We start from the raw sequence: 27,315 nt of genomic DNA on the forward strand, positions 1-27,315 counted from the left end.
GATAGGGTGATAGGAGGGAGACAGGAGAGGGTCAAGGTGAGAGGGGAAGAGAGGTGCAGTGTCCCATCAGCCCTGGGGAAGCTCTCGGAGTCCTGCTGTCTGTTGGAGGGCCTGGGCTGGTATTAACCACCCCTCCCCTCTCCTGCCCAGCAGGGTCCCACTCAGGTGCGAGTGACAGGACAGACAGCTGCAGCCATGTGCAGCAGACAGACTCCTCAGAGAGGGAGAGGAGCAGGACCCCACAGATACATGCACACAAGACACACTGACCCCCCCAGGACCAGGACTGGACGACACCCTGCAGACACACTGACCCCCCCCAGGACCAGGACTGGACGACACCCTGCAGACACACTGACCACCCCACGCAGGACCAGGACTGGACGACACCCTGCAGACACACCACCCCCCCCCAGGACCAGGACTGGACGACACCCTGCAGACACACTGACCACCCCACGCAGGACCAGGATTGGACGACACCCTGCAGACACACTGAACCCCACGCAGGACCAGGACTGGACAACACCCTGCAGACAAGTCAAAACTCACACACCCTGGTCTCACATGGGACTGCACAGCACATGTACACAATTCATGACACACCAACGTTGACATGATACAGCTTCTTTTTATTCATCAACATAGAATAATTTACATAAAATTCTGCTCTTCAGCCGATGAGGGCGAGGAGATTGGCTCGAACTGCTGAGGAGAGAAAGAGAGGGGTGTTAACTCATCACTGCCATTAGGACTGTGGATCTGCAGGTCTTACAGGCCAGGGGCTCCCAGCACAGCCTCCATGCTCCAGCAGATCCCATTGGAGCAGCAAGCCAGAGTCACACAGTATGCCATGCACAGTATGCAGGGTGACTGGGGACCCCTAGTGGTCGATCAGCAGTAAGGCAGGCTACGCTCAGAAAGCCTCCCCCAGTGAGCACTGCTAGAGGGATGTCAGGGGTAGATAACCATCAGCTCCGAGGGAGTCTGGACCACACAGAGCTCCGACTGGAGAGAGGATGGGCCAATAAAAGTGCAAGAGCGTCGGTGAACTGAATCCTGGGAAGGTGCAGCCACGCTGCGAGCCAGTCACTAACGATGGATTTAACTGGGAAGACGAACCGCCCCCCCTCCCCCCCACTGCCACTCACGAGCGAGTCCTCGAAGTCGAAGGTGCGAGCCAGCGGGTTGGCGCAGCGGCGGATGGGGGCGGGGCGCGGGGGGGCGGGGCCGCAGGACGTGTAGAAGGCGCACTCCTCGTCCAGCAGGGCCTCCTGGAGAGACGGGACCAGGGGGCGGTGCCGGCGCAGTCTGGTGCCTGTAGGAGGCGCCGGCGTGCTGCCTGCGGAGCAGATCAGACCAGAATCAGAAATGCAGGCTCACCGGTGAGGTTTGCCGACGCCAGGGAATTCCTCCCCGGAAGCTGCTGCAGGAGTCGTCTGCAAGTCCCTTTAAAAGGGTCACTTCGCATTGAACCCAGAGAGATCTGTACTACGAACTAGCTGCCAGTAAGAGACAAGGCAAGGGCTAACTGAAGACCCTCCAGGCTGAACAGCGGACTGATTCATACAATCAACAGGAGAACACTCTACTGTCAGAAAGGTTTAGTAAATACGGGCTAACCTGGGAAGTGTTTATGCCCCCCATTAAGATCAGAATCCTCTAATTCAGAAATGAAACCAAGTCCTAATTCTGTAATGCCCAAACTTATATAGTTTTGAATAAGTGTATTTCTGTATTTATTGCCCACTCTCTGCTGGCACAATGTAAATACCTCTGAAAGGTTATAAACTGAAAGAAAAAAAAAGGCTAAAACCTTCTGAGCATGGTTTATACATGCACTGCGTGCTCTTCAATTAGTAGTGGTGGAGGAGGGCAGTCCCCATTACCTGTAAAGCACTGTGAGTGGAGGGTCCAGAAAAGTGCTATGTAAGTGTGAGAAATTATTAATTAATAGTAAAGGGGTGACTCGTTGGTACCCGCCTACCTGCGGGCCTCGGAGTCACCTGGGCTGCCTGCTAGAGCACGCTCTACATTTCTCGACAGCAGCCACAGGAGAGAGGGATAGGAAAGGGCAGAAAAAATCCCACCTCCAGGATAAACCGCAATAACCAGAACAGGAGAAGGGAAAACAAAATCCCGTTTTCTTCTGTTGCACAACATGCTGCTCTCCAGCAGAGGCACTGTCTTGGGTGCACCCACTCATGCCCATATCTTCCAACACTGTGATGCCGCTGGGGGTGTGGTCCTCAGACCAGTCCTCTAGAGTAGATAGATGGGCCTCGGGACAAAAGACTCCCCAAAACAGCGCTGCAATTAACTGCGCTTAGTTTATTCAAGCAACAGAAAAAACAAATTCCTATATCATGGAGGCTTCTAAATGCTGAGGGTAGCTATTCTGCCCCTCTTATGCAAAAAAGAAAAATATCTTGTATTCTAACATGCAGAAAAAAATCTTTGCCATAATCCGACTCCCTGCTCTGGCCTCTCTGTCCGTAGTCCACTTCGGGCTTCTTCGTGCCATTTCCCTTCCCTCTGTCCGGCGTGTCCTTTAGCAACAGCATCTCATCTTTCAGCTTCTTTTAGTCCTGCTATCTTCTCCCCCCCGCGCCTTGGACTCCATATACTGGGCAAGTCTTCAAAACACTCCTTTCACACTATGTGTAACTTAGGCTGACTCTCCCTGGGTTATTCACAAGTTGGCGGCCCAGGTAGTTGAAGCTTCCCTTTTGACTCGTAGGGTCATCTTCTCATCTCTCTCCGCTTCGCAACCCTGCAATGATTTACACCTCTCCTCTGAAACGCCTGTGTGCTCCGTTCCAGAAATTACGTCACGCTGCCATCATAGTGCGGCCAAAAAAAAAAAAAACACTGCAAAAATCCACTCGCCTGTGAAAGCAGCCCGTCTACTGCCTCACCCCTAGTGGCATCACACTGCGTACTGTACCTGCAAGGGCGGGCGCCGTAGGTGGCAGTTTCCCTTGGGGGCATGCCCCTGTCTCGGGAACGCTCTGCTCCACGTCGGGATGCCCACCGGAGAGGAGGAGCCCCGGCTGCCAGGTCTGGACCCGCCCCTCTCGCCCACTCCCAGGCCCAGCACGCGGAGCCAGGACACTCTCCTGAACAGTGTCTTCTCTGTGCACCCTGGGACCCTGGGAGAACACTATAACAGACGCCCGGTGGGGGGCCTGCAGAAAGGGCTGGGGGACCCCGGCCCCGTCACGTTCCGGCAGCTGCCGACGCCCCGTCTCCTCTTCCCTGGGCCCCTGATCTTCTCTCTCCAGGACAGGAGAGGGGGCAGCAATCTGCAAACACAAGACACGCAGCAGCACACTGATAAAACTCCCAGCGCCACCCGTCACAGCAGGAGGACACTCAACACAGAGCAAACTAATACCACCGAGCCCCCATACCCCTGGGGGACTGCTAACCGCGACGTTTGGTTCTTGCTGACACTCAGAGGACGGGAGTCTATACAGCCTATTCTTGACTACAGCTTTCTTACTCATCCAACCCACTCCCTGCTATGTGTCCCAAAAATTGGCTAATGAGCAGGAAAGGCTGACTCGCAGAATCAAAGGCCCACCCCTGTGCTGTCGAGGGAGGTTGAAAGAAGCCATCCTTCATGCCTGCTAAGTGAATTGCTTTAGACAGCATGGCGGGAGGGCAGATCTTATGCCTGAACCGCATTCCCCAGAATGCTGTAAGGGATGAACTGTTGCCTTTGAGGTCTGTAAGCCCTGCAAACTTTGGGATTGTTAAATTGGCTCTAGTGAAAAGGAAAGCGTGTAGTGAAAGGGCTGTAAGGGACTGCACTAAGGAGTCCGTTTACAGGCAATACATTCCTGAAAATTCTCCACAATCATGTAAGGCTGTGGGTGGCAGCTAAGGCTTGCTTACAGAACTATTTTCTGTAGTCTTAGTCTCCCTGCTAAGGAAAATTTGGATTTCGAGACGCCCCATGTGCTTCCCCAGCTTGTTAGACATCAGCCACAGGTAGGACACCAGGGGGCGGACTACTCTCCAGACAATTGCACAGCACCTCTCAGCTCCAGGGCCGGAGCGGCGCAGGACTCGTCGGACTCACCTCGGACCGCGCGTCAGGCCGCGAGCCCGTCCCGCTCCCGTCCGCGGCACGCTGCTCCTGCTCCTCGAACCGGAGCTCCTGGACCACGCTGTCCTGCTGCCAGGGGGAGGGAGGGGGGCACAGAACACAGAAATTCATCCATCAGACAGAGGAGGACCTCCACCCTTTCCGCTCTTCGCCAGCATCGGCCCGAAGTGCTTCGTACTAGACCCTGTGGGACTGTGGGAACGGACGACTGGTTCAGGTGATCTCAATGATCACTTCCCCAACCCCACCCCGTTAAGCCTCTAAAGCCCAATTAGCCTTCCTCAGGGTTAAGAGAGGAATCCACAGTCGGCACTCACAGAGCCAGATTACAGCACAGAAATAGGAGCTGCTAGGACTTGCCCGACTTAAAACAAGTCAGCAATCTGAAACCCTTTGACTCCTGCCATTATCGTTTACAGAGGAGCCGAGACGTTTGTGTGGTTCTGTAATCGGGCCGTGAAAGGGCAGGAAGAACAGGTGTGCGCCGACACCCGGCTGCAAGTCTGTACTCGTGAAGACGTCCCTTTGGCTCTCGTGCCCTTTCTACTTCCTGTTCTCTGCTCCGTCCACAGGAAACCAGGAGTTGGATTTCTGTTTTTAAAAGGACTGTGCTTTGCCATGTGAGAACCTCCACAGTGCCAGTGTCTCAGGAGTTCAAGTCCTTGCAAAGACTCTTCCTCCCACCCCCACCCCCACACACCCTTGCCCTCACCTCTTTGTACAGTCCAGGGTCTTTGGAGTAACCCTCAATTCTAGGGGTGGTCCTGAAGACAGGAGTGCGGAAGACGGACTGTCCCAATTTTCTCTGGAACAGACACACAAACTGGCCCTCAGTGCAGTGCTCTAAATACTTGTATTAGGTCCTTTCAAAGTCCTCTCTTCAAGAGTAAAGAGACTCTGCTCCTTCAACCTGTCAGTGCAGGACACTCCCTTCAGACTAAAGAGATTCAGTTCCCTCAGCCTGTCAGAGCAGGATATTGTCTCCAGACCAAGACTCAGGTATCTCTGGAACAAAAGCAGCTTAGACACAACTTTGAACAGTGTAAACTGGCACTAATGAATAAGACAAGTATTATGGTTCTCCTATGCCGTTTTAGGGGGGGCTAAGTGACATTACACCCCAAAAAAGGTGCTATATCTCAGGAACGAAAGTAGTACAAACACTACTTTCAACAGCACAAACCGAGCAATGAGGAACGCGGTGAGTTACTTTGTACTGTTTGTAGGAGCTAAATGAGCACCTACATGGATCACGGAGCTATATGAGGACTTAACATCGTACAATACAATTCTAAAATGACATCCCTGGGCTTACATGGAACACCTTACACACGAAACGTTTTTAACACACGCAAATGTGACAAGAGAAGCTCCGCCTGCCCCTGCCAGGATTCGATCCTGGGCTCCGAGCACATACCGAGACTCCCTAGAAGAAAATTCCTCAGTCCAGGCTGGGCTTCACACGGGCTAAATTTCAGAGGGGTCACGTTATGTCTGTGACTGGCTCTGTTCTATTAGTTAATATCAAGCTAGAAATTCATAAAGAGAGTCGGCTTTCATCATTACTGGTGCTTCTTAATCTGAAACCAACTACTGCCTTAAAGTCCAGTTCCCAGCTACAGCTCTGGTGCTACAAGAAAACTGTGGACCCCTGAACCCCCGTGCACTGACCATGGAGCTCGGCCGTGTGTTGGGGACTCTGCGGGGCATCGACAGCTGAGCTGTGGTCACAGCCTGCTCATCGCCTGTGGGGACAGACCAGAAGACAGTCAGGCACAGAATCAGAACCGGGCTGAAGCAGAACAGCAGCAGGGAGGCAGAGACAAGACGGACCTGGGCCTGTCGCTCCTGCCTTCTGGGCCTTCGCCTTCGGGATCCTGCGGGGCTGAAACACAGTAACACAGTGTAACACCGACAAGAACCAGCACCCCCGCAAACCCCTCCCAGAGCGAGAACCACCCCCCCTCCCGGAGCAGCTCACCCCCCCCCAGAGCGAGCGAGCGAGCGAGCCCTGCCCCCCCCCCCCCAGAGCGAGCCCCGCCCCCCCCTCCCGGAGCGACCAACCCCCCCCCAGAGCGAGCCCCGCCCCCCCCTCCCGGAGCGACCAACCCCCCCCCAGAGCGAGCCCCGCCCCCCCCTCCCGGAGCGACCAACCCCCTCCCGGAGCGAGCCCCGCCCCCCCCTCCCGGAGCGACCAACCCCCTCCCGGAGCGAGCCCCGCCCCCCCCTCCCGGAGCGACCAACCCCCTCCCGGAGCGAGCCCCGCCCCCCCCTCCCGGAGCGACCAACCCCCCCCCAGAGCGAGCCCCGCCCCCCCCTCCCGGAGCGACCAACCCCCTCCCAGAGCGAGCCCCGCCCCCCCCTCCCGGAGCGACCAACCCCCCCCCAGAGCGAGCCCCGCCCCCCCCTCCCGGAGCGACCAACCCCCTCCCAGAGCGAGCCCCGCCCCCCCTCCCGGAGCGACCAACCCCCCCCCCAGAGCGAGCCCCGCCCCCCCCTCCCGGAGCGACCAACCCCCCCCCAGAGCGAGCCCCGCCCCCCCCTCCCGGAGCGACCAACCCCCTCCCGGAGCGAGCCCCGCCCCCCCTCCCGGAGCGACCAACCCCCTCCCAGAGCGAGCCCCGCCCCCCCCTCCCGGAGCGACCAACCCCCTCCCAGAGCGAGCCCCGCCCCCCCTCCCGGAGCGACCAACCCCCTCCCAGAGCAAGACAGGCCCCGCCCTGCAGGGGGCACACAGACTCACCATGCAGATGGAGCTGCCCCTGACCGAGGCTCTGCTCTGCTCCCCCAGGGGCGCCCTGGCTCTCAGCCCCTCGTTGCGCAGGATACTGCGAAGAGCCTCGGGGTCCGGGGAGAAGGGCACCGAGCCAGCTGAGGGAAGGACAGGCACGGGGTCAGCGGCCAGCCCAGCCCGTCGAGCTACAGCCTCGCCCAGATGCCCCCCTCCTTTCACCACTCCCCAGGTCTAGATTTAGCCTGTCTACAGCTAAAACAGCACCTCGAGGAGATCCACACCGCCGCACCAACGTCTCGCCAGCACGTCTCCTCAGACCACCCCGAACCCCAGATCTGCGCGGCTCTTCACGGGAGACGGCCGCCCACCCAGATCCTCGGAGATCCTCAGTCCCCGCCGGCTCTCAGGGGAAAGTTTAACCTCAAGAATCTTTGCAAAGATGTCAAACTGCGGCCCAAACTGCGCGCCCAGCCCTCCGCACGCAGTCGGGACACGACGCTGCGGTCCGGAAGACCCTGGACTCCCTCAGCCACGCGACGGGACGGCCATCGCTCTCAACAGCGCCACCTGCCGCCCGGTTACGCAGGGATCGCAGAGACGCTCCCGACAACGAAGGAGGAAAGGGAGGAGATGTCCGCGGAGTTCGTGCGGTTTGCCATCGCCAAGCATGGATCCCAGGCTGTGCCGCGAGCCGAACGCGGACGTCCGGAGAGGCCAGGTCCCCCGGCAGGCCGGAGCATGACGCGTCGGCGGCCGACAGACACAACAGCAGGCACTGCAAGGAAGAGCCTAGCGCCCCCTACTGGTGAAAGCCAGGAGTATAGCGCCGTGCCAACATAACAACCCAGATTCTTGCAACTCACTCAACATGACTGGGTCTCTCTAGTGGCCCACGTCTGATACAAAATCGATTCTTAATTAACACGCTGCTGGAGCGGATGCACTGTGCAGTACTCACAGGCAAAAAGAACTGGAGAGCAGGAGTTGAAGAGGAGACTAAATTCTTTGGATTAAACGCTTCTGACAGTTATCTGCAAAGATACGCATGGTGTTTTTGCCATTAGGCAGCTGGTACAAAGCCAGTGACCAAACCAGAAATTAAAACAGAAGCCTGATCTTGAACAGGAGAAAACTCTCGTGACGGAGGAGTCTATCCCATCAGAAACCCAAGAACCAGAACCTTAGTCCGGTTACTCAACTATTCAGCTTTTGGTTGACTTTGGGTTCTGAGCTCAGAACAGAGAGACTGACCTCCATCACTGACCACAGCACTCCGGCCCTTGGACAGCAGCATCTTCCTGGGCTGAAACACAAGGGCACAGTGTGAGCCAGGGCTACACACACACACACACACACACACACACACACACACACACACACACACACACACACACACACACACACACACACACACACACACACACACACACACACACACACACACACACACACACTGTGAGCCAGGACTACAACAACAACAACACACACACCCCCATCCCTCAGCCACAGAATAACACCATCATACACACACACACCAACACAACCGCAGGGCACAGTGTGAGCCTGGGCTACAGCAACACACAAACACACAACGAGCCAGGGCAACACCACCACACACACCCCTACTTCACAGGTAAAACTGACACCCACCTGCCCCCCAGACAAGTACAGCATGAAGACAGCACCACAGACACACCGGGTCAGGAGGAACTCACCATGCAGACAGAGCTGCCCCTCAGGGAGGCCGGGCAGTGCTCCGCCTCGTTGGCCAGGATACGCCGGAGGGCCGCGGGGTCAGGGGTGAAGGGCACGGGCCCACCTGCGGACACACACACACGGGACGGGGTCAGCCACGCCGCCAATAAAAACACTTCCCGCCTGCGCCCACTCCCGGACATCGAGCGGGACAAAGAGAAGGCAGATGAGTGGGCAGGCCGGATGTGCGGAATAACGAAGAGAATCCAAGAGGCTCTCCGGATACTGGTTCCAGAACGGACCAGGTACTGCACTCCACACAGAGAAACAATTCATGCATAGAAAGACGGCAGACTTAGGGTTTGTCGTTGTGGAATTGAACCCCCCCCCATAGATGATCTGTATAAAAAGAAAAGAACGAGACCAGACCAGTCTCCTTACCTGTCAGCGCAGTGTCGGCCGTGTTCTGCGTGATGGGCTCTGGATCAGAACCAGAATTCTCATTCACTGGCTGAACAGAATTCCCAGGCTCCGAGTGTTCGCCCTGGACAGAATTCCCAGGCACAGGTGGGACACCGGGGACAGAATTCCCAGGCTCCGAGTGTTCGCCCTGGACAGAATTCCCAGGCACAGGTGGGACACCGGGGACAGAATTCCCAGGCTCCGAGTGTTCGCCCTGGACAGAATTCCCAGTCACAGGTGGGACACCGGGGACAGAATTCCCAGGCTCCGAGTGTTCGCCCTGGACAGAATTCCCAGTCACAGGTGGGACACCGGGGATAGAATTCCCAGGCTTTAAGTGTTCACACTGGACCAAATTCCCATTCTCTAGTTGAACTGTACTCCCAGTCAAAGGTGGGATACCAGGGACAGAATTCCCAGGCGTTGAGTGTTCACACTGGACAGCGTTCCCAGTCACCGACTGCCCTGTCCCAGGCACCTGGGAATAGCTAGCGTGAGGAGCTGGGACAGCACTGTGCCCAGTGCTGCCCAGGGTGGTGTCCGTGTAGTGGGGCAGGACTGCACCCCTGGCAGAATGGCACAGGGCTCGCCGTGCCGACTGGAGCCCAGGGCTGAACACCGGCGTCAAGGACTGGCCAGGTCGGCCAGAGGGTGGGTCTGCAAACTGGACAGTCTGTTTAGCCAGTGGAAAAGCAGCATGATGTGGCAGCCAGCCAACCTTCCTCGATTCACTGGGCCCACAGAGAACTGGGCCACTGACTGGTGGCGATTTCGAGTCCCTGGTTTTAGAAGGGCTTGGTTGTGTAGGGTCCCGTGCAAAGACCCTCCACGAGTGTTCGGTATGGGGAGCACCAACGGGCCTGCGAGGTACAGGCGGTCCCGGGTGCGTTCCTGTTGGGTGTGCAGGCTGCTCTGTGACGCCCACTGCCGGGTTTACACAGAGGACGGTATTTCGTGGCCTTGGATGGGCATCTGTGCTGCCTTCACGAAGCTCAGGCTGCCCCGCGTCTCTGGACAGGGGGCCCAGGGGCCGGGCTGGCTTGCTCGCTGCTGGGCGAGCACACTGGTCCGGACGCGGAGGCTGTGCGGCCCTGTTGATGACTGGTACAGCAGGCTGGGCTCCATCGCTCACGGACTGCACAGGTTCCACCGCCTGGCTAGAGGGCAGCTGTTCAGCTCGGTCCGTCTCAGCCCCTGCTGCATGCGAAAACTTTTTACTCAACAGCGCCGCCCTGGGGGCCGCTGGCTGACTGAAGTTGAAGGGCTCTGGCTTGGTGCACGGCTTCTTTTTTGCTTTGCCCTTAGAATTCGAGAGAGAGAGAGAGAGAGAGAGGCATCAGTCACATCCCACCACAAGACAATGCGGGATCTCAGCAAATCTAAAATAAAGAAATCTGGGTTCTGCAAGTCAGGCTCTGCTCGCAGCTACAGATCTGCTGAGCTGGGCCAGCTGCACTCCCTCTCTTGCGATCACTGGATCCTAGCCTGTTCAATATCGTTCACATGGAGCTCTGGAATGCCAGGATTCATGGTGCCCGTGGGTGGGACAGAGGGAGAGAGAGAGACTGGACAGAGGGAAGAGGGGGGCATAGTGTATCCAGCAGGGAGGGAGGACAGCAGCAGCTCCTTACCTTCTGCAGCCTCTCCTCCCATCGGCGATGAGCCTCCTTAAAGTCAATGGGCAGTCTGGGCTTCTGCGGTCCAAGGGAGACAGGGAGAACCCCCGATTTTCCTCCTGGGGGGATTCCCGTCAGGGGAACACCCCCCCCAGGATGGGGGCAGGCGGAGGAGGGGTCGCAGTTCTCGGCATCAACGCCCCGGCGACGATCCCCAGCCTGGGCCGCCCCCGGTTTGGAAGCGCCCCTCTTTCCTTGGGCAGGGTAGCTGAGGCCGGGCTCTCTTTCCCTGTCGGAGCGAGAGAGAGAGAGAGGTCGGATCAGCACACTTCCCGCGCCCCGGCGTGCGACTGGCACAGAGCTGCGGGCCCAGTAGACTCACTGTGCGCCGGCGGGGCGGTTCTGTTCGCGCAGGGCAAGGCAGGAAGCCATGGGCTCGGGCAGCGCCTGGGGCGGGGCGGGCCTGTCAGAACAGAACAGAGGCTGCAGTTAGACAGGAACCAGCCTGGCCGCTGGGTTTACCTTAATCCACCGAATCAAGTCCTGGTTTTCTGTATGGGAAATAAAAAAGAACACGCAAAGAGCAGGAGATCAGGTCTGACAGAAAGGCCCACGCATCCAGACTCCGGAGCCCTCGAGAGCTACAGCACGTTAGTGATCGACGCAGGAGAAACAAACACAGGGCTTCCTCCCAGCGGGATCATCGGGGCGCAGAGAAACACCGAGGCCCTGTGTCGCTGGGGACGGCGCCACTGTCCTGAAGACGAACGCTGGGAGCAGCAGCTGCCCCATTTTCAAAGACTTCTTGCCTCAGCGAGCACAAGGTAAGCAGTGCCTCAGGAGCAAAGAGAACAACGAAGGCTTGGTGCAGACCGAACACAGAAAACAGCACGGCATTTCAACCCCGACGCTCCTCCCCAGGCAGCGCTGTGGGGAGCCTACAGGGTTGGCACATCCTGGATAAGCAAACTAGCTGTTGTGGTCAGCAGACATCTTGTTCAGGGTCACATGGCTCTAACAATATGAGCGCTCGTTTGTAAACTCGTTCAGTAATCTAGCGTCGGGTAACTAGTGAGGGGATTAACACCTGGCCCAAGCCTCTTCCTGCAGGAGATCAGATCACTTTATTGGCCCTATACAATTTCTTGCATTAGGAATTTGTCTTTTCACACACCCCAGCTTGCTCTCCATGAGTCACACAGACAGGGAGAGAAGCCTGGGGTCAGAGCGCAGTGTCAGTCATTTACACGGCGCCCCTGGAGCAGCTGGGGTTGAGGGCCTTGCTCAGGGGCCCGACAGAGTAGGATTCCTCTGCCAGCAACCTTCCAGCCACAGGCGCAGATCCTGAGTCCTGGAGTCACACAAGTGTGAAGCTCAGAGCCCTCAGGAGTCCCACTCTGGTCTTCACCGGGGGCCACAGTGCCCACAGCAGCTCCACAGCTGACAGGTACCTGCAGGGCAACGCATTCTCTACCTGACTGATGCTTCTCTCCAAACCCTCTTACAGCTGAGCAGTGAAGGTGAAGCATTTTTCCCAAGGGTGAGGGAGCACTCTCACACCTGGGATTCGAACCCCAACACTTTCCGTTACAGGTCTAGAACCCTGACCACTGCCTGCCTGGACCCGCACAAGAGCACTGCTACTGAGTAACAGCCTTGTGTTATGACTAGACAGGAACGAGCTCCATACACGGCGAGCAACAGTTATGTAGCCGACGCCTAATCTGAGAGCGATTTACATTAAGTACCGCCGTTTGTGCAAGAATGTAGAACAGTGTCCGTCATACACGTTGTGGCACCATGTTGTCAGGAGTACTGTCACGCCTAAGAAAACACGTTACAATCTCGTGTATTATTGATACGTCCTGTCATGCGCTTCTCGGGTTGGCTGTTTTTTTTTGGGGGGGGGGCGGTCACGTGCCTCACTGCCCCCAGCCACCCCGGGCGAATGTATTATTTTTTCAAGAAAACGGGTGGTTTTGAGTCTCGCTGTGCCTGAATTCACCTCCATACAACAACAAACGGGGTGACACACACACGCACTAGTACCGCGGTTCAGGATAATCATAATCCACAGGGGAAACATGGAACAGAACTCTATCACCGAAGCACAGGCGATTAATTACTTGTGTTATTAATCAGCCACCTGAAAGAAAGGGTCATTATTAGGCTGTGCAACGACCACGCTCGGAGAGACACATAAGGAGCGAATGTGTAACGTTTCCAAAGCATAGGTCGACAACAGCTGTACTCACCGTCGCTTGTCTCACTGGGGATTCGTTAGAGCCAAACGCTGCCCGAGTGCAATTATCCGATTCAGTGCCTGCTTGTCTCCTCGCAGTTTTAATTTCTCCCCTACTTCCTGAGACTGGCTGCCGCAGCAAGTTTGTAAAAAAGCAGAGTTCGCCGTTGGACAGACCCGGAGTTCCAGCAGCCAATCAACGAGCTCCGCCTGAGCTTGGCCTACCAGCCATTGGCTGCCTGTTGGCCAATGAGTGTGAGGGAAGGGATGCACTGGCAGCACCATGGTAACGGCGGAACGCACTGAGCAGGCGCAGGAAGAGTCTTGGCTAATTTTTCAGCATTGTCCTTTAAAGATTTGTAGTTCATGCTTTAAGAGGATGTGTGCATGAGCAATTGTTTTGTTTATTCGGCACTTTTGCAGGTTGTTTAAAACACCAGTCATTTAGAACACCGAATTACATTGCTGTTACAATACAATATTACATTATTATATTAATATTTTATTGTATATTGTATATATGTATATTAAAATATTACAATACAATCATCCGTGCACGCTCAAATTTAATTGCAATAATTATAAAAGATCTACACACAAATATCTAGACACATAAAATCCAGTTGCTTAAACCTCATGTATAGTGACCCAAGTCTAAAATCCATGTACTGGATCAAAAATAAAAGGGACTTAACATTATATATATATATTAATATTATATACTGAAAAGATATATTGAGACGGGCAGGTAGTTGGTGAGGAAAAGCACGTTGAAGGAAACGCCATGCTGTTGTTTGCTTGTAGAATGAGGTCTCCTTAACTTTCTCCTCCTGGTGAAAGGGTCTCTCAGCCCCCTGATCTGCAGTGCAGTGAGTCTGCTGAGTGCCCCCAGATAGGAGGCTTGCCCCCTCCTGTACAGCATGTGAACTGATTCAGGGTGAAAAGCACAGGACCAGCTGGAACAGCTGCAGCAGTGCAGTAGGGCTCCCCATAGCATCCACGCCCCCCCGTGTTTCATACAAGCAGCAGTGTGTGGCTGCACACACTCTTAGTTATTTTCTTCGTACAAAGTCCTGCAAAGCTGCCGAAGAAGGGGCAGAGGTTACAGGGTGACACTGAATGAACCCCTCGAGGAGAGGACCCCAGCAGCTCCAGTTCTTTGACCAGTGTCAGTCTGGCACAGGAAGCAGTAAATACTTTCAGCATTTGATTCAAAAAAGTTCAAAAAGAAAGCATGTCCTTTGTTTCTGCTGCCTTCATAAAATAAGGCGCTAGGAGATAATTCTAATTTCCAACATTCCCTGCTGTACACAGTCCCGGACACAGACCGGAGCCAGGATCCCTGTGTGAGGAGCACCAGGAATTCTTTCCAGGCCCCCGTTGGTGCTGGATCTGTTCTCAGTCCTGTGACTGGGGCTGATGCAGCTCAGGCTGGGTGAGGAGTCATTCAGCACCTTCAAGTCTCTCTGATCAGCGTCTCTCAAGCACCGCCCAGCAGCTCAAGGACAGCCGGACACGAGCAGCCAGCAGGAAGGGCTGGAGGGGCTGCTCTGTCACACTGACCAGTCCAGTGTGGCGACCGGTTGTCAGGGGCTCCTGGTCAGTCAGCAGGAGCTCCTCAACCCCACAGAGCTGAAAGAACACTTTTTACACGACAGGACTGAGGCGTCAGGATCAGTTGCTGGGCTGAAACACAGTGCCTGCAGGTTCAGCAGATCAGGACTGCACTGGGCTTCTCTCTGCGTGAGGAGGGCAGAGCCGTCAGGACGCCCGAGTGCGACAGTACGCTGTCTCTGACAAGCAGCTTCTCTGGGTCACTCAGAGAGACTCAGCAGCGGAGCTGTAGCCCGATTGGGGGGGATAGAGGGGGGCTCCTGGTGTCGGCCCCTCCTTCATCCGAATCACTGCGCCACCTAGCTGTCAGCTCTAGGGAGCTGCAGCGAGCCCCGCAGGGGTGCGCGGGGACAAGACTGTTTAGTCTGTGCCATTACGATTACTGTCACTGCTAATTGTTGTCAGAGATGCCTTTCACCAGGGGAACAGAGAAGAGCAGGTCTGGCAGCTGCAGGGGCCCAGTGAGACGCCTGTGTCAGCTTGCATCACGGTGCACAGGGAACAGAGCGCATACATGAATAATGAAGAAGAGCACTTGCAGTTCATATTCTGCTCTCCCAGTCCCACACAGCAGTGAGCATAAGAACAGGTACCGAGTGAGAGGGGCCCATTTGCCCCTTCCAACCTGTTTGGAGGCAAGTGCCTTACAGATCCCAGGATCTTATAGAATTGCCTGTCTCTGGGCACTGCTGTTGTACGGTGTTTGGGGGAACATCACCCAGATCTCTACAGTTTACACAGCTGTATTAATGGGGGACCTGCATTGCACTCGGGGGGGGCTGGAGGGGAGGCCGTGTGACAGACTAGCATCAGAGTTCTCTTGGGGGGTGGGGGGGTACGTCACACGCTCATCCCACCTCCCCAAACGTCCGTGTGCCCCCCCCCCCCATATCCATATCCTACTTCATACCAGCAAGGGCAGGCCAGCTGTAGTGTCACTCCCCCAGCCCCTCATAGAGATCTGCCCCCTCCAGCTCCAGGGCCTGTGACAGGATGTGGAGCAGTGTGACAGGGAGGGGGTGACCCATGTCCGACACCCCTAGTGCTCAGTCAGAAAGCCTCGCAAGGACACCCCACCAGACTGGGGCAAATTTGGATTGTGAATCCCCCCGTCCCTCCCCAGAAGCCACCCCACCCTCAGCCCCACCCCCTGCGGAGCCAGTTTTGCAGTTTGGGGTTTTTTTTTTAACGAACCTCTCCCCCCACCCCCTGGCTGCATCAGGGATCGTTCGTCTGAGCTGTCTTTTCCCGCGCTGGCCCCCCTGGGAGCCCCCGCGGAGCGCGCGCCTCTGGACAGGATCGATATCCCCGTCCGCTGTAATCCGCTCACATCTGTCCAAACACTTCCAGCCTTCAAATGCCAGGCGGCTCCTGTGTAATAACCCCGAGGATCGATAGCCCCGTCTGCACAAATAACACCAACTCATCTGAAATCACTTCAGGCTGGAGCTCGGCTCCCCAGGCCGGGCGAAATTTGAAACAGTTCTCTTTGATAATGAGTTTGAAAGATGAACTTCTTTCCACCCCTCCCGGCGAGATGAAATGCATCCTGTAGGGCCTCAGCCCCCTCCTCCTCTCTCTGTCTCTTCACCAGCCCCTCGGTCCCCTCACACACACACTCCCCCTCTTCGCTGAGGGAGGGGAGCCCCTCTCCCCCCTCTCTCTGAGCCGATCTGTGTGGGAGGAGGGGTCTCCAGGGAAGGCCTGACCGCTTACCCACAATGCTATGTAGGGAGACTCTGACATGCTGTAGGGGGCAGAGGTTTCGCATTGGACTTAGTCATCCAGGGCCTGGCCAGGGTCAGAGCAGGGCCAATCCAGAGCCAGTGCAGGGCCTGGACAGGGTCAGAGCAGGGCCAGTGCAGGGCCAGTCCAGGACCTGGCCAGGGTCAGAGCAGGGTCAGTGCAGGGCCAGTGCAGGGCCTGGGCAGGGTCACAGCAGGGTCAGCGCAGGGCCAGAGCAAGGCCAGTGCAGGGCCAGTCCAGGGCCTTGCCAGGTTCAGAGCAGGGCCAGTGCAGGGCAAGTCCAGGGCCTGGCCAGGGGCAGTCCAGGGGCAGTCCAGGGTCAGTCCAGGGCCAGTCCAGGACCTGGCCAGGGTCAGAGCAGGGTCAGAGCAGGGTCAGTGCAGGGCCACTCCAGGGCCTGGCCAGGTTCAGAGCAGGGCCAGTCCAGGGTCAGTCCAGAGCCAGTCCAGGGCCTGGCCAGGGTCAGAGCAGGGTCAGTGCAGGGCCAGTGCAGGGCCAGTCCAAGCCAGTGCAGGGCCAGTCCAGGGCCAGTCCAGAACCAGTGCAGGGCCAGTGCAGGGCCAGTTCTGGGGAAGTCCAGAGCCAATCAGTGCCAGGAGTATAGTCATTTCTCAAAGACCTTGACACTATGGCTGGACAGCTTGTTCCAGACAGCCAACACTCCACGCCTCCTGCTCACATTGTTTTTCTCTGTCTTTCTATCTTTCTGTCTTTTTCTCTGTCTTTCTATTCTGCTTCCTTATCCCTTAACCCTCATTACCTTGACTCTTATTTCTGTCACAGATCTCTCAGTCTGCTTTGGTCAGCGAACCACAAAAAGGATATTAGAGCTTTAGAAAACACTCAGAGACCAGCAAGAACAATCCCTGGGCTCAGGGGACTGTCATATACAGAGAGGTTAAAGGAGACAAATCTTTTCAGTCAAGAGCAAAGGAGATTGAGAGAAGATCTGATTCAGGTTTATAACATCCTGAAGGGAACAGAAAGTTAACCCAGGGGATTACTGCAGGATCTGTAGTGAATCAAGGACACAGCTGGGAATTCAGAACAGAGAATGGGATGGTTTTTCTTTACACAAAGAGCTGTGGGTGTGTGGAACAGGCATCCCAGCCCTAACTCCGTCTACTTCTCCCACACCCTCATCCCCTTCCGCTATATCACCCTGCAGCTCACAGCTGGCAGCCCACTGCAGCTCAGCAGGATGAGAGACCTCCTGGGGAAGCTGAGGCTGCTGCTGGAAGAGGTGTTAGTGGTGCCAGCAGGAGGCGCTCACCCTGTCGTTTGTGTGGGTCTTACTGCCCCAGGGTAGTGACGGGGACACTATACTGTAAAAAAGGCCCTCATCTTCAGATGAGCTGTAAAACCGAGGTCTTGACTCTATGTGGTCATTAAAAATCCCAGGGTGTTTCTTGAAAAGAGGAGGGGTGTAACCCCAGTGTCCTGGCCAAATTCCCCCCTGGCCTTTACCAATCATGGCCTCCTAATAATCCCCCTCTCTGAATCAGCTTCATCACTCTGCTCTCCTCCCCACTGAGAGCTGGAGTGTGGTGAGCAGACTGGTGCACATTGTGCAGTGGTGGAGGGGATCCCCATTACCTGTAAAGCGCTTTGAATGGAGTGTTCAGAAAATAATAATAATAATAATAATTGCTTACACTTATAAAGCGCTTTTCTGGTCACTCCACAGCACTTTACAGGTAATGGGGACTCCCCTCCACCACCACCAGTGTGCAGCATCCACCACCATTGGATTTAATCTAAAAGCGCTATATAAGTGTAAGGAGTTATTATAAACAATCATTCTGACTCGCATTGGGGTCTCCCCAATCCTGAACACCGCCATCACTGCACCCCAGTTCCTGTCTTCTCCCCGCCTCTCACGGTGTCCCATGATGAATCCAGGAGCAGTGCAGTGCCGGTGCGGTCTACGCTGATACTGCGGCAGTCAGGCACGTCGCACGCAGACCGGGGAGTGGAGGAGTGTCACTTCCACACACTGACCACTGGGTGGCAGCAGAATCCCAGGCAGGGCCTGAAGGCAGAGGCGCGACTTCCCTGTTGTGCTTGGTCAGTTCACCCAGAGCAGAATACATCCATAGTAAATCACGCGATGAAATCTTCAGCGCCAATACATTTCTTTTTTATGACGTGTTAATCACTTATATGAATGTTTTATCAGGGCAATATTTCAGGGCCGCTGAGGTAATTAGGGAGTGATAGACTGCTTTAAACTGGCGTGTGAAGCTGCCTGCCGTGGTCTCTCCTCAGAGGGGGCGGGGGGGATGGCTCAGGCCAGCTAGTTAGCGGTCAGTTAAGGGTGAGGTACACTGGTCAGTCTAACCAACAGGGAGATTGAACCAAACCCAGCAAAGCATGCCGATAGAGCCAGTCTACTTGATTGGATTTAATTTACAGTGTATTTTTTCATATACTATATGCCCCCTGGCAGCCTGACCCTGCTTACTTCCTGGGTCCTGGGTTCGATTCTGGGCTCGGGAACCTTCTGCGGGGAGTCTACCTGTTCTGTCGGGACCCTGGCTGACTTGTACCAGCCCCACCGCCAGAGGCCGCTCCTCCTACCTGCTTGGGGGCATTCTGGTCACGGGGTTGACCCAGCCTCGAACCCGGGACGTCTGCATCCCTGAGCGAGTGTCTCGGGGGGCTCCTCCGGCTGGGAGTCCCAGTCCCTCCCTCATCTGAAGCCCGATGCCAGCTCCCTGTCTCTCTCCCTCTCGCCCGTCCCGCCTCTGTCTGTGTCTGGGACAGCCCGGCGCCCCCCTGAGCCGTGCAGGAAGCCGACCCGAGTTCACCCAGCAGCGAGCCCGATCCGCACCCCTCCTGTCCGACACCTCCAGTACCGTCCCCCCCCCCACCATCCCGCACTCTTCCCACCCCAGCACGGCGGGATTAAACAGCTTCGGTCTCGTCTCGGTGGCTTTTTCTCCGGATGATGAATTATCATTATGATGACGATTTTAATAAACACACACGCCGTAATTAAATAACGGGAGGCCGCGCCGGCCCGCAGCCTCGCGGCTATAAATCACGGCCGACGGCTGCTCTCACCTCCGCGGCGAAGCTAAATGGGACCAATTCTGGGAACAAGCGTTTTGACATTCGTCTTCATCAGCGGGAGGGGGGGTCCGAGCCGCAGGGAGCCGGGGGACGGCCTGCCGAGCTCAGTGCCAGGGGGACTGGGGGCCTGGCTGTTCCTGGCAGTGCTGTCACTCGGGCACAGACGGGGGAGTTATTCCGGCTCTGTCATGAGGGACCTATTCCAGACAACACAGAGGTGGAGACTACTCCTGATACCACCGAGGAAAGAATTATTATGGAGCCCAGTGAAGTGGGGATTATTCCAAATCCTGTAGAAGGGGGAGAGGAGAGAGGCAGTGTGGACCAGTGGTCAGATTAGAGGACTGGAGAGACAGGGAGGCAGTGTGGACCAGTGGTCAGATTAGAGGACTGGAGAGACAGGGAGGCAGTGTGGACCAGTGGTCAGATTAGAGGACGGAGAGAGGACAGAGACAGTGTGGACCAGTGGTCAGATTAGAAGACTGGAGAGACAGGGAGGCAGTGTGGACCAGTGGTCAGATTAGAGGACTGGGAGAGACAAGGGGACAGTGTGGACCAGTGGTCAGATTAGAGGACTGGAGAGAGGACAGAGACAGTGTGGACCAGTGGTCAGAATAGAGGACTGGAGAGAGGAGAGAGACAGTGTGGACCAGTGGTCAGATTAGAGGACTGGAGAGACAGGGAGGCAGTGTGGACCAGTGGTCAGATTAGAGGACTGGAGAGACAGGGAGGCAGTGTGGACCAGTGGTCAGATTAGAGGACTGGGAGAGACAGGGAGACAGTGTGGACCAGTGGTCAGATTAGAGGACTGGAGAGACAGGGAGACAGTGTGGACCAGTGGTCAGATTAGAGGACTGGGAGAGACAGGGAGACAGTGTGGACCAGTGGTCAGATTAGAGGACTGGGAGAGACAAGGGGACAGTGTGGACCAGTGGTCAGATTAGAGGACTGGGAGAGACAGGGAGGCAGTGTGGACCAGTGGTCAGATTAGAGGACTGGAGAGAGGACAGAGACAGCGTGGACCAGTGGTCAGATTAGAGGACTGGAGAGAGGACAGAGACAGCGTGGACCAGTGGTCAGATTAGAGGACTGGGAGAGACAAGGGGACAGTGTGGACCAGTGGTCAGATTAGAGGACTGGAGAGAGGACAGAGACAGTGTGGACCAGTGGTCAGATTAGAGGACTGGGAGAGACAAGGGGACAGTGTGGACCAGTGGTCAGATTAGAGGACTGGGAGAGACAAGGGGACAGTGTGGACCAGTGGTCAGATTAGAGTGGTGGTTATACAGGCTAATGGCCAGAACTGAGGCATCCAGCGAGGGTGGGGTATCAGGGTGGTGTAGCATTGCAAACTTAATGTCCTTAAAAACAACAAAACAGCCTAAACTAAAAATGAGATTCTCCACACGTCCATTCTCTGTAAAGGAAAAAAGAAACCTTTCAAAAGGCGTCTGAATGAAAGGAGACACGAGGAGGAGATGGGGTAAACGGTCTCAGGGCAGCTGGGAAGTTTTGTTTGAGTACAGTGCGGTGTCCCAGCGGGGGCACAGAGCCTTCTGAAGAGGCCGGGCAGGGGGCTTCTCTGAGAGAGCAGAGCCTGGCAGGGCCGAGCGAGAGAAACAAGCATCAGCCCTTTGATGGTGCTGAGCAGCAGAGAGAGGGAGAGGAGGGGCTGAGCTGTCACTTCCAATTTCCTGAGAGCCGTAAGGCATCTTAACCACGACTGGGAGAGCTCTGGCAGAGACCTGCTGCCGCGATCGTCTCTAGGACAGAATGTTGCACTGTGGCATTGATGTTTCTTTTATCTCCTGACACCCTTGATCTCTGCGGCCCAGGTGGCCCGGGTTCGAGGCCGGGTCACGTCACTGGTGGATTCCCCCAGGCAGGGGAGCACCATGGGCGGAGCGCTGGGCGAGGGGCTGGTATTGGCGCCAGGGCCCTCTGGGTAGGCGAGCAGCTCCTGGGGCCAGTCTCAGTGTCTCCTGGGCAGCTCGTGCAGGGGGGCGGCTCGCCCACTCCAGGACGCTCTGAGATGGGACCAGCGCTACTCCTTGGCCGAGAGGGACACTGGCGACTCGTGCCCTGTGCTGTCAGTCCTCTACAGCTTCGCAGTTCACTGCAGCAGCTGACCCGAAGCAACCCTTTTGATCAGATCAGTCATGGCTTCAGCTGCTTGCTGGCCGGAATAGCGAACAGCTCATCGGTGTTGCACATTAAGGACTGCTCCCCACTGGACATCAATCACCAGATTTCATCTCGGCAAAGGTGTGAAGCTGAATTTCCAATTTAAGGAGAGCTTTTAAGCCCCCCCTCACCTCGAGTCACTTGGTCACTTAAGGTAATACAGGCAAGTCCACATCGGGAAGCTATGGTATTATAATTGACAAAGACAAATGCCCTCCACCAGGACAGATCAAGTGGAGTTGAGGTGACAGACTCCTGCCATGATTCTTTTATTCTTATTCTTATTCTTATTCTTATTCTTATTCTTATTCTTATTCTTATTCTTATTCTTATTCTTATTCTTATTCTTATTCTTATTCTTATTCTGTGCTGATGTAATATCCTCCGCTACAGCACTGTTTGACTCGGTCTATCCAGCCTGCACACACACACAACCTCTTTACTGAGACTGACAGCTGAGCGTGGCAAAGGGCTCTGCCAGTCCTGTGCCAGGATTACTGCGCAGAGAGGAGGGTATTGATTTTTCCAGCCGCGTACAGACAGCTCCCGTCCTGGGGAATTTACAGCTAATTCTGAGCAGAGCCGCAGGCTGGTTGCGAGGGCGTGGGAGCGTGTGTGTGTGTGTGTGTGTGTGTGTGTGTGTGTGTGTGTGTGGGTGTGTGTGTGTGTGTGTGAGTGTGTGTGCGTGCCTCTGTACATCTTGCACGGTTCCTCCGTCTGTATGTGTTTCTGTGGAGTTTCTGTGAGCAGCCAGGTGTCAGTGTTTGTTAAGTGCTTGTTCAAGTGTGTGCGTCAGTGTTAGTCTATACTCTTGCGCAGGGGAGCAATTTGCTGTTTAGGTGGCTGGTGGTTTTGCAATATTGATGTGATCCTGGAGAGAGAGGCTTGGGGGGGCGACAGGGGTCCAGAGGCAGGTCTCAGTGTGTCTTCGGGGGGGTGGGTCGATAGCCCAGGAATAATTGTGGGGAGATATTGGTGTGAATTGTAGAGAGAACCGAGGTCAGGGCAAGAAGAGTGTTATCATTCACACGGTAAACACATTCTACCCACAGGACACACACAGATACACTCACACACACTCTCACACACACAGATACACTCACACACAGAGATACACTCACACACACACTCTCACACACACAGGTACCCTCACACACACAGATACACTCACACACACACTCTCACACACACAGATACCCTTACACACACACTCTCACACGCACAGGTACCCTCACACACACAGATACACTCACACATACAGAAACCCTCACACACAGATACCCTCACACACACAGATACACTCACATAGAGATACACACACAAATCCACTCACACAGATACACCCACATAGAGATATTCAATCACAGATACACTCAGACACAGACTTAAGACACTGTAGCTGGTATTAGTGTCTTCACTGTGCTTCTCCTTCTATAATCAACCCTGAATTCACCTGAGGACACCTCTTTGTACTATAGATAATATTAGTGTCATCACTGTGTCCCTTCTATAATCATCCCTGAATTTACCTGAGCAAACCTCACTGTACTGTAGATAATATTAGTGTCTTCACTGTGCCCCTCCTTCTATAATCAACCCTGAATCCACCAGCTCACACCTGTCCGCAGACACCAGCACAATCCTCTGACCTTTCGAGAGTGCAAAGCCATTTGAAAAACACTCCAATTATGATTTTTTTTCCAGACTTAACGAGGCCGTGCTGTCAGAGACACGTGTGTGTGTGTGTGTGTGTGTGTGTGTGTCTGAGCGAGGTTTGCAGGAGACAGGCCTGCCCTGGCAGGGCGAGCTGTTGAGCTGTGCCAAGCTCATGGTGGGGTCGACAGAGACGCTCTCCCCGAACATAACCGTCGGCGAGTGTCGGCACTTGACGCGGGGGGTGAGGGGTCGGGCGCCGAGATTGACGGGGAATTATGGCTAACTGCCGCCAATTAAGGCTCTGCCTGTCAACACGGCGCTCTGGAGAGAGACTCTGACAATGCCTGGCCCTCCAGAGCTGTTCCGCTGCTTGTCTGAGTGTCTGGGTGTGTGTCAGTATGTGTGAGCTCCGTGGTAAATCGCCCTGTAGCCTGGTCTTGTCAGATCTCAGACTCAGCAGGGCTGGGCCTGGTCCATGCTTGGTCTGGTCTTGGTCTAGAGCTGCTGCTGCAAGTGTTTTTGGTCGACCAGTAGGGGGCACTCTTCCCTCTGGACCACTATGTATGGCAGCTGGGGACACTCCACTGTTAGAGCTTCTCCGGATGAGACGCTGAACTGTGGTTGTAACAGCTTGGTTGTTAAAAAGGCCCCTGGCGCTCTTCACAAGGGCAGGGATGTGAACCCCAGAGTCCTATCAGAATTACAGTCCACCTCCCTGAAGTTCTCCTTTAATCCACCTGGTGCTGCAGATCTCATTGTGAATAAATCCTGGGGGAGAACTGCGAGAATGAAACATTTCAGCCGTGCTCTGTCTTTCATTTTGATTGGGAATATGGGGTAGAAGGGTCAGAGGAGCTCGTGTGATCTCCTCCTCCCTCCTGGCCCTGCTCTGACACGTCTGTCTGTCTGTCCCCCGGGAGAAATGACTGACCCTCCCTGCACCCTGTCACGCCGATGAGATGTCAGTCTGGGTTCTCAATTCAATTCAAGGTGCTTTATTAGCATGACCGATGGGTACAATCAGTGTTCCCAAAGCAAATAAAAGTAATGATATTTAGATTAAACAAAACAAAAAATAAAAGTAAAATTAAATCTACAGACATGTTACAGACATATCATAAAATATTGACATGTACTGTAGACAGATGGAGCATTATTGGGAGACACCCTCAATGGCTCTGCAGCAGCCACTGTTGATGCCATAACCGGACCCCGGACTCTCTGCCAAGAGCTTTGGGTCAGTGTCAGCTGTCCATCCATCCACTGGCTGATGGCTCTATCCAATTCAGGGGAGCCTATTCCAGCAAGACAGGGCACACTTGCACAGGGCCGGTTTTCTCAGAAGCCAATGAACCCACCCAGCATGTCTTTGAACTGTGGGAAGAAACCGCAGCACCCAGAGGAAACCCATGCAAACACATGGGGGAACATGCAGACTCCACACAGACAGCACCTCGGGGCTGGAATTGAACCCAGGACTCCCAGCACTGTGAGGCAGCAATGCTGACCCCTGCGCCACTGCGCTTCTCTATACAGATATACAGTATATATAGAGAGAATTATTATAAATATATGATGGTCCAGCGAGGGCTGCAGGCTCGCCTGTTGCCCAATTAGTCTCCCTGCCTGTCGGCTGTAAGCGAGGCCCATTGATTATTTTAATCCCCCTATTTGTGGGCCTGTGATCCTGCGTGCTTGCCCTCCGCCGGGGGGACTCGCTAATGGGCTCACCGCTCCCCCTCGCCAGCCGCACTGGCGCGCGGCCCAAACCAATTAACTTTCAACTGCACTGCACAGCGCCGGGGAGAGAGGCAGAGGCAGACAGAGCCGCGCAGATCCCGCTCGGTCCCGAAGGAGAGGGGCTCACAAAGCCTTTCCCCGAGATGTGTCATTAGCATCCCTTTTAATTGCCCCCTTTTTTTTCCCCGTGCAAGGTGAGGAACAAGAAAGCCCGGCCTCCTCCTCTCGGCGCAGGAGGGGCTATTATTCGGCTCCCGTGTAAAGAACAGTCGCACAGATGTGCAGAACAGCAGCGGCAGCACTAGTCTGCGCTAACGAACGGCGGTGTTAATTACTGCAGGGCGCCTCCGAGGGGATCACTTCGGGCCAGAGACTGTGCACTTTTACCCCCTGGCAGAAGTGAAAGAAAGTTCTGGACTGTAAGCTGCCTTTGGCAAAAGACATATTACTCTCTTTTTAAAAAAAAAAAATCTGATCAAAAACGAACTGAAAATGTACCTTTTCCCCCCAAAAAAATAGAAGGGCAATTAAATAGGTGATGCTTAAAACCTGCAGTAGCTCTATATGTATGTGGCCACAGGTAATGGTGTGCAGATAGGGCCATATTCATTATTAATATCCCTCCACAGTTTTTTATTGGAAATCCTAATATTAAAGAATCAAAAAGAGCCATATAAACTGCCCGTAGGGACTCGGAAATTTGCATCCTGAAAGATCTGTGTGACATTTTACAACTCAAATTGTGTTGTTTCTGCATTAGGATGTAACAAGCATTATGTTAGCACGGTGGTAAATGCTTTATAAATACAGCCCCAAGTGACTTGTTAGGTCAGTCGTTTGTGTGTGATAATAAACCAGAGGAACAGATAGCTAGAGATTTTGATTAGAGCTGAGGCACTGGGAGAGAGAGGCAGTGTGGGCTAGTGGTCAGAGCTGAGGCACTGTGAAAGAGAGAAGGAGGCAGTGTGGGCTAGTGGTTAGAGCTGAGTCACTGGGAGAGAGAGAGAGGCAGTGTGGGCTAGTGGTTAGAGCTGAGTCACTGGGAGAGAGAGAGAGGCAGTGTGGGATAGTGGTCAGAGCTGAGACACTGGGAGAGAGAGAGAGGCAGTGTGGGCTAGTGGTTAGAGCTGAGGCACTGGGAGAGAGAGAGAGGCAGTGTGGGCTAGTGGTCAGAGCTGAGGCACTGTCAAGGAACCAATACGTGGAATAGGAGGATCCTTATGCGTGACCGGAATCCCACAGGACACAGAGTAGCAAAGGGACAATCCAAAAGACAAAATCCAAAGGCAGGGTCGATAAGGGAGGCAAAGGGTCCGGTAACAAGAGATAGTCAAAACAATTCAAAGGCAAAATCCAGAAGGCGAGGTCAAGAGGCAGAAGCAGAAGATTCGTAACGGGAGATCAGTCAAAAAGGTTAGGAAACACGCACTGGAGAATACTAAGATAGGCTTCTCAATAGTGAGCATGGGAAGGTGTGCGAAGGGGGTTTAAATACTGAAAGGAAAGGGGTGTGAATGGATGATTGGTTAGGGAGTGAGAATTTGAGGAATCTGATGCATGTGAGAATGTGCTGGGTTCAATCAGGGATGAGATTGGGAAGCAGAGGTTCCGGGAATGTAACGTCGTTTGCGAGGGAGAGTGTGGGGCGTGACAGGCACTGGGAGAGAGAGAGAGGCAGTGTGGGCTAGTGGTTAGAGCTGAGGCACTGGGAGAGAGAGAGGCAGTGTGGGCTAGTGGTCAGAGCTGAGACACTGGGAGAAAGAGAGAGGCAGTGTGGGCTAGTGGTCAGAGCTGAGTCACTGGGAGAGAGAGAGAGGCAGTGTGGGCTAGTGGTTAGAGCTGAGTCACTGGGAGAGAGAGAGAGGCAGTGTGGGATAGTGGTCAGAGCTGAGACACTGGGAGAAAGAGAGAGGCAGTGTGGGCTAGTGGTCAGAGCTGAGTCACTGGGAGAGAGAGAGAGGCAGTGTGGGCTAGTGGTTAGAGCTGAGACACTGGGAGAGAGAGAGGCAGTGTGAGCTAGTGGTCAAAGTTGAGGCACTGGGAGAGAGAGAGAGGCAGTGTGGGCTAGTGGTTAGAGCTGAGACACTGGGAGAGAGAGAGGGAGGCAGTGTGGGCTAGTGGTCAGAGCTGAGGCACTGGGAGAGAGAGAGAGGCAGTGTGGGCTAGTGGTCAGAGCTGAGACACTGGGAGAGAGAGAGGCAGTGTGGGCTAGTGGTTGGGGCTGAGGGACTGGGAGAGAGAGAGGCAGTGTGGGCTAGTGGTTGGGGCTGAGGGACTGGGAGAGAGAGAGGCAGTGTGGGATAGTGGTCAGAGCTGAGTCACTGGGAGAGAGAGAGAGGCAGTGTGGGATAGTGGTCAGAGCTGAGACACTGGGAGAGAGAGAGGCAGTGTGGACAAGTGATTTGAACACAGACTAGAGAGGCAAGATGGGAAGCAA

At 54.9% G+C, this 27,315-nt stretch overlaps 1 protein-coding gene across 3 annotated transcripts; it reads right to left on the reverse strand.

Moving 5' to 3' along the window:
- Window positions 1–611: 611 nt before the first annotated feature.
- Window positions 612–13,036, reverse strand: troap (trophinin associated protein). Of its 3 annotated transcripts, none has more exons than XM_088633521.1 (14): window positions 12,877–13,036; window positions 11,004–11,084; window positions 10,637–10,910; window positions 8,985–10,305; window positions 8,564–8,667; window positions 8,100–8,151; window positions 6,858–6,985; window positions 5,948–5,999; window positions 5,786–5,859; window positions 4,827–4,919; window positions 4,088–4,180; window positions 2,948–3,305; window positions 1,152–1,342; window positions 612–708 (listed from the first exon to the last, which is right to left on the reverse strand). In XM_088633521.1, the coding sequence occupies exons 2-14, from the start codon at window positions 11,051–11,053 to the stop codon at window positions 655–657; spliced, it is 2,844 nt and encodes a 947-aa protein (XP_088489647.1). In that variant the 5' UTR covers window positions 11,054–11,084; window positions 12,877–13,036; the 3' UTR covers window positions 612–654. The 3 variants fall into 3 exon arrangements, with proteins under 3 accessions (XP_088489647.1, XP_088489646.1, XP_088489644.1); XM_088633520.1 differs by having other exon boundaries at window positions 612–705; window positions 4,088–4,183; XM_088633518.1 differs by having other exon boundaries at window positions 4,088–4,183.
- Between the last annotated feature and the right edge of the window lie 14,279 nt (window positions 13,037–27,315).

Source organism: Lepisosteus platostomus, chromosome 1 (genome assembly GCF_059453375.1).
Source record: "Lepisosteus platostomus isolate fLepPlt1 chromosome 1, fLepPlt1.hap1, whole genome shotgun sequence".
NCBI classification, from domain to species: Eukaryota; Metazoa; Chordata; class Actinopteri; order Semionotiformes; family Lepisosteidae; genus Lepisosteus; species Lepisosteus platostomus.

What these genes read in the sequence shown, in the direction of transcription:
- troap (XM_088633518.1), bottom strand. Translation starts at nt 11,053, where the DNA reads ATGGCTTCCTGCCTTGCCCTGCGCGAACAGAACCGCCCCGCCGGCGCA. An exon ending in GGCCGACACTGCGCTGACAG is followed by an intron (nt 8,668 to 8,984) that starts GTAAGGAGACTG and finishes GTGTGTCCGCAG; the next exon opens with GTGGGCCCGTGCCCTTCACC. An exon ending in GGGGCAGCTCCATCTGCATG is followed by an intron (nt 6,000 to 6,857) that starts GTGAGTCTGTGT and finishes ACTGTGTTTCAG; the next exon opens with CCCCGCAGGATCCCGAAGGC.